This window comes from Vicia villosa, unplaced genomic scaffold (assembly GCF_029867415.1).
Source record: "Vicia villosa cultivar HV-30 ecotype Madison, WI unplaced genomic scaffold, Vvil1.0 ctg.001884F_1_1, whole genome shotgun sequence".
Classification (NCBI taxonomy): Eukaryota; Viridiplantae; Streptophyta; class Magnoliopsida; order Fabales; family Fabaceae; genus Vicia; species Vicia villosa.
Window position 1 is genome coordinate 263,615 of NW_026705763.1, and position 7,514 is coordinate 271,128.

A 7,514-nucleotide genomic window follows, 5' to 3' on the forward strand; every position below is an offset into this window, starting at 1 on the left:
CATCAAATAATTATTGCAAAGTCTAGTAAGTGGTAAAAGTGTACCTTGAATTTGCCGCATACCATTCTTATCATTACCACCCCACTTGCTCACTTGGATCCTCCTTCACATGCCCCTTTGTTTCTTCATTCGCATGAAAAATCACAAACAAACAAAATTTCTTTTAGCAAGCACGGCAACAAAGTTATTGCAACATCAATCACAATTCATCATCCACACAAAAGCAAAATTGAAATAAGTCTTCAAAAGTCAACAACTTAAAAAGTACACAAACCAAATTTTTAACAAAAAGTACTTAAATGGAAATGCTAGAATTTTAAAATTGCTGAAAATAAAATCCTAAACTACAACTATCAAACTTCATCTTCAAGCATCTTCATCATCACCACCTCCGACCGGTCCGAGGGTGTCTTCCATCTCGGTGTCCACATTCGCGGTTCCAATTTGTTGAAAAGTATATTTTCGGCAAATATTTTTATATCGTATCCACAGAGATTGGGTGATATTACCGCCGTTCTATAGTTGTGATTATTTTAAGTTGATAAGAAAAAAATGAGTTTGGTTTGTGTTTGGAATTTATCTTGAATTTTAGAAACAAACTAAGATAGTAAAATAAGATTTTCTCAAATAAAAGTGCTTTGCCAAGATTAGTGTTCACTATTCCAAACTCATGCATTCCCTCAAACCATGTATATGAATTCTCATCTCATGAATACAATCTAGTATTGCCTCAATAAGACTTATGTCTAAGTAATATTGTAACAATTGTTAAATAACACTTTAGGCAATTTCTTCACCTAAACATAAATCTAACCATCATTATTTAGCAATACACATGGTAAACAATTCATAAGTCTATTTCTACAACTCATGCATTGTTTGAATAAATCTCTAAAACAACATTTATATTATCTTTTTCAACAATAATATAAATCAAAGATAAGAGTTCAAAACAAGAGATTCATACTATATTCATTCAATGAGAGATTCACATACATGAAGGTTTAAGAGAGATACATAGAGTTATGAAGAATAGCTACCTCTAATCTTGACAAAGAAATAGGGTTTAGCTCCTCATCACCATGGTTGCAAGCTTACAAAGATGATAAATTTCGTTTTTTTGGCTTTTTCTCCCTTTTCTCTCTGTATTCTTTCTTGCAAAACTGAATAATAAATTAAAACCTAAGTTTTGAGATATTAATCTCTTACACCAAGTTTATCTTTCCAATAAGACAAAAAGAAATGATTGCTAGACTCTTTTTTAGCCTCCCTAAGTGACCAATAGAAATGAATAGCCCCAAAAAGTGCTCTTTTGTTGTCTACCACGCCACCACTTCACATGCCTCCATAAAAGTCAGACTCTTCACTTAACATGCTGGCAGGATTCGCTCAGTTCGCGGCGCCAACAGGAGGACGCGGCGCCAACTGAGCTGACTTGGACATCTCTGATTTTTACTCAGTTCGCGGCGCCAACTAGAGGACGCGGCGCGAACTGGCTTGATGATGACTTCTTCCTTGTTTACTTGGCAGCTCCCTTGTGTTCTCTCCGCTCGTATCCTCTTTGATCACTTCATGATGTAACATTCTGCAAAACTAGAGAAGAAAGTGAAATATCTACTCAAATCACAAAATAAAGAGACTAACTTCAATTTCTTGCACTTTGTGTGAGTAAAGCGCGTGATTTGCAAATAAAAGTTATTAAAGGGACCAATAAAAAGATATGAATTACACTACAATTTGGTCCCTAACAGCCGTTTCAAACTAAACGAACCTTATAAAATAATCTATATGATGATGATTGACTGGTTTTAGTATGATGAAAGTACATGTATGCTATTTCTTATTGATGATGATGATTGGTGCAAATACGTGTATGTTTTCTATATGATGATGATGGAATTGTAATTGAATGATGCTAATATATATGAACATACTCGATGATGATGATGATATTGATGATGATGATGATGGTATAAGTATGTTGTATATGTTGCATTCTGTAATACGGTGAACTGACTTTATTTGAAATGTGCGGATAGCAAGAGTCGCCACCGACTTTTATTTTATCCAATTGGAAAGGCTAAAAGAACAGGAAAATACCTTGGAAAGATTTTGAGTTCGGGGGGTAAGTTATACAAAGGGAAGGTGTAAGGCACCCTTTGCATCCATGGTTATCCATGGGCTCTTAATTGCTTAGCTCACTTGTTTGTTCGAATTGTTTGAAAAGTGTCGTGTGCGAATAGTAAAAAGATTTCGTTAAGGACTTTAGCTTGTAAATAAGCGTAGCCTTTGTTTTGAAAGTATTTAAAAAGAGGTGTGAAACAGTATTTAGAATTTGTTTGAATTGAGCAAGCAATTGAGAACTACCTACCCTAAGTTTGTCTTTCGTGTTCTTTAAGTCTGTCGGGCGAAAGAGTCTATCCATACCATGAGAGGGCAGGAAGTCTTTCAATTGGATGAGCGGGTCATCGAGAATAATCGTTCACCACAAGACTGTCCCTACCATGAAGATGGCAGGTAGTCTAAGGGAAAGATATAATAGTCATTTAGGCAACAATAAGGATACCTTAGCATTCGAAGGGACTATAACCATTTAATCGAGGGACGAGATCATATTTATCATAGGCAACTCGAAGGGACTATGATCTTTTATCGGAGGGACGTGGTGATTTTTGAATCGAAGGCGGCAAGCTAAGGTATCCCTTCGCTCGAAGGGACTTGACTATTTGATCGAAATCGAAGGCAACAGGCAACAAGAGGGGTTACCCTAAAGGTGTGTGGGTGCAACAATCACGTGGTTAATTCAGATATTTATCTTATAATTAGTTATCCTAATTCTGTTAAAGGCTTGCACTCCCTAAGATTACTAACCACGCAGTTTTAAAATTGCAGAAATTAAAGGCAGGAAAATAAAAATCCTACGCTATTACAATAAACACCTGCGGGGATGGGGGAAATTAAAAACGGAAAAATAAGAAGGATCAATAATTAGTTTTAACATTGAAAACCTTGATCTTCTCGAACCTTCGACTGACCCTGAAAATTAAAATGAAAATAATAGAGTGAGTGTAGGCATGATTCATTGATTACTCGAGGCAAACTCTATATTTTAAAATAAAAATAAAATGACATTAAAATAAATAAAGAAATAAATAAGAAACTTAGCTTTTTTATCTGGCGTGGCGCGTAGTCGGAAGATCGTGATTAACCCTGAAAATTAGGCATGAAGAAGAGAAATGATTAGTGAATGACTGATCTAAGACAAACCTCCATCAAGGCACAACATCTGATTAATAAAATAATAAACTAATTGAAATAATATCAAAGTTATGGAGAAAAATCGAGAATTTGAATCAATATATATATATATATATATATATATATATATATATATCAATTAAATAATCATTGGATGTAATCCTAATTATTTAATTGATAAAGGTTTATTGGAAAACAAATAAAATAATTACGAATAAAAAAAGGAAAACTTGAACTTTCGATAAAATAAGTAATTGTAGTTTATTATGAAAATAATTTATTAAAACTATAACTAATAATAATTATAATGGAAGAAGAAAAAAAGAATAAAAAATGGAAGTATTTATAATTAAAAAAGAATTAGAAAACGGCTCAGCTGCGATCAGACGTGGAGGCTTCATGATGGTCTTTGGTGTGTCTGCAGCCTCCTGGACGTAGGATTGCATTGATCTGGCGATCTAACGGTTAAGGCGGGAGAGCCCATGATATTCCATTCCCAGATTGAAGCGGTGGATCTGAAATCTTGTGAAATCAATGAGTTAATTAAAACTAAAAGGGAGATGCTGGGAATCGAACCCGCTCCCTTATGAAAAGCGTTTCCCTGCACTCTTGCCAATCGAACCATGTTTTGTCGCTGTTAATGAATTAACTTGAAAATAACATATTCGCAAAACAAACAAAATAACCAGATAAGTCAAACGGTCCATGCTGGGACCCCCTCTGTCACGCGTGAACCAATGATATGGAGAGAGAAAGGGGCCTGTTTGTTGACTAGCCAATGATAGCGCGCCAGAGTGCCACGTTCTTGATCCACTTTTCCAGAGAAGCAGAACCACCGGCCGGCGCATTTCTGGTGGTCTTCTCCGGCGAGTTTGATGACCAAAACCTGCAAAAATCAGCAAAACATAAAAAGAAAACACCTAGTTCACATGAATCGAGGGCTGCGAATCCAATGGACATATTGGTTTGCGCTGAAACGGCTGGGAAACATGAACATGAAGAAACCAGGACCTCCGTGCCCTAACCATGGTGGGTCTTCATTCCTGGACAGAACCTCACAAACGATGGATAAGAACGACCCTAAACATTGTTATGATCATGAATATATGCATGAATGCAAGCGATATCGTGTAATATGAAAATTTGGAAACGTAAAAACTCTTACAACCGGTGCAACATGAATGAGGGTGATCTGAGAAGTCTTCGGCCTCAACAATGATTGGGTAGTGTCCCTTGACGCCTCAGGGATTGAATGGAACGAGTGAGAAGCTCTGAAACTTACTGGAAGCAAAGAATGATCGTGCCCTAGTTTTGTCACAATTTCCTTCTTTGAAACCCTATTCCTTGGTTCCCAAACAAAAAAATCCCCTTTTTGTTACTGAGTTCGCGCTTATATAGAGAATCATATTAGGGTAAATATGTTGCACAAAATTTCTTTGAATCAAGCAATTGTAAATTTGATTGAAAATCAATATTAAAGCTTTCTAAATTTGGCTCACTCTTGATCTTCTCTTTCCAATATAATTCTCCACGAAAATTGGTCGTATATAATGTCCAATTGGTGATTAGATTCAGTTAGAGAAGTTTCTCCAATCAAATCTTTAATCATTATTTAAACTATTTGATTTATATCTCTTTTTTTTAATGAATAAAACAATATAAAAATCAAATAATTTAACTAATTTCGTGGCATTTGGATTGGATCTCCTTGATGTGTTGGAGAACAAGATTGGGCCATAAAAACTTGGGCTCCCTTGCAAAAAAAATTCATTTTGAATCTTTTTTCTTCACATTTTTTCTCTTAAATTTGTCCAACTTTGACAAGGAATATCTCCCTCAATTTTTGAGGTATGAAGGAGTTGTAGGACTTTTTAGAAACCTTGAAGAGTCCTCTAACCAGTGTTTTTGGTCTCATATCAAAATAATTTTCCAAGCTCCTTGTGTGTCCTTTTGAAAAAAAAAGACTTTTGGTTGACTTTTGAAAAGGACCTATAATGTTTTGGTCCATACCTCTCAAATGAAGCATTTTTAGACTTGGCATGTGAGAGACAAAATTGTAGAGAGTTAAATTCCCTTCAAAATGAGCTTTGGATGGAAAATTTATGATGTTCCATGTGGGAGTTATGGCTGGTCAAAATTCAGTTGCCTTTCTCCTATACAAACCCTAATTTAGAAACTTTTTGATTTGTTGATTTTTTGATATTTCATTGATGAACCATGATCAATTCTTGATCAAATGGTGAATGATACTTCAATATAAGGATCTTGACAAAAAATCAGGAGTTTTGACTTTACTTTGCCCACAGTTGACTTTTAGGTCAACCTAGTTGACTGTTGACTTTCTGAACATTTGAGTGACCAATCTTTTAAGCCGAGACTTGATACTTGTCATAGAGATAATGTGAGATGTTTTGAGCCATATGGGATGCCTTGGAACCCTTGATTCATTGATTTTCCTTCTGAACGACAAGACCCTAGTTTTTTGATCTTTGCTTAGGAGAGATGTCTTTGAGCTTTATACTTTGTTTTGAATTTGAATAGGAGAAATAGTGTGGGCAAATTTTTGGGTATGACACATTCATTCATGTTCATTGATGATACTGTATCCATGATGATGTGTTGGATCAGTGAAAGGCATGATTCCCATTGTGTGGAATCTGTGCTAGCAGGGCCGTATCTTGATGATGTTGGATCGGTCATGGGTTATTCTCATTTGATGATGTTGGTACCACATGCATAATGTCAGTTCATACATATGCATAATTTTATAACATGATTGGATGCATTTCAGTGTTGTAAATGTTGATGATGTGTTGGTTGTTGTTTGTGGTGGTGTGACTTGTTTTAAATGTCTGTTTATGAAACAATTGGGTGAACAATGCAACTGTGATGTGTTATTGCTTTATAAACTTATAACATTTGTTAATTATGATGAGACTCACCCTTACATGTTGTCATTTTCAGATTGAGGATAGCGGCTGTTCGACTCGGTGAGGACTAGCTCGTGAGTCAGTGTCTTAGTTAGCGTCAGGTGTCATGCTCTGATAGTTGTAACACTGGGGACGCGATGTTTAGAGTTTATGTTTTATGACTCTAGTTATGTTTTGATGTTTTGAAGGATAAGTTTTAAAGATGTTAAACTTAGTCCGCTTGATTTAATTTCCGCTGTGTTAACATGAACCGTTTTTAATTAATGATGATTACCTCAGTGAACGCATGACATGACAAAATGATGTTTATTTATTATCAATTGTGGCACCCTTATTTCATGTACTCTGAATACTTGTTTAAATTGTCGCGGGGTTAGTAAGGGGTGTTACAATAGAGAGTTTCTCAAAATGGATTTTACAAGTTGGAGATGGTAAGGTATCTCAACCAATGATGGATATGCTGAAATTACTATTCCAAATGACTTTCTTTTAGCAGATTTCTTTGACCCAATTGAGACTATTGTTAAAAGTACCTACCCAAACCTCATTGAAAATCTCACCAATCTTGAATTTCTCCAAAGTAGAGCTATTTTAGCGTCTACATTAGAGGTTGTGGACGAAATCAACGATTACATTACTAATCTACTTCCAGGTAAACAATTCTCTTTCATATTAACCAACTTAATGGTTTATCACTGCATTTACTTTTACATTCTATTCATTTTTCATGTAATGTTCTTATTAGGTGATGAAAAGGAGTATTTGAGTAGTGATTCTATTGATAGATCTGAAGCTAATGACAATGAGGCTTTTGAGCATTTGACTCCAGAATTCTTAAGCTGTTTGAAAACTTCAGGATTACCTAATCATTCCATGAAATTAAAGATTGGCACAACAGTAATGTTGATTCGGAATTTGGACCAATTTGAGGGACTATGCAATGGTACCAGATTAACTGTAACAAGGTTAGCAAACCATGTTATCGAGGCTAAGATTATTTCAGGTACACATGTTGGAAACACTATTTACATACCTAGAATGTCTTTGTCCCCTTCTCAATCACCTTGGCCATTCAAACTAATAAGAAGACAATTCCCCATTATTGTTTCTTTTGCAATGACAATAAATAAATCACAAGGGCAATCATTAGACTATGTTGGATTATATTTGCCAAAGGAAGTTTTCAGCCATGGCCAACTATATGTTGCAATGTCAAGAGTCAAAAGTAAAGCAGGTTTGAAAATCCTAATTCACGACAAAGACAAAGTTGCATTACAACATACCACTAATGTCGTTTTTAAAGAAGTTTTTCACAATGTTGTTTAG

The 7,514-nt window shown here is 35.2% G+C and overlaps 1 protein-coding gene across 1 annotated transcript; it reads left to right on the plus strand.

The window, feature by feature from the left end:
* The first annotated feature begins 4,187 nt into the window (after positions 1-4,187).
* LOC131637000 (uncharacterized) lies at positions 4,188-7,514 on the plus strand. Its single transcript, XM_058907570.1, has 3 exons — positions 4,188-4,287; positions 6,685-6,840; positions 6,934-7,514. Exons 1-3 carry the CDS (start codon positions 4,188-4,190, stop codon positions 7,512-7,514), a joined length of 837 nt encoding a protein of 278 aa, XP_058763553.1.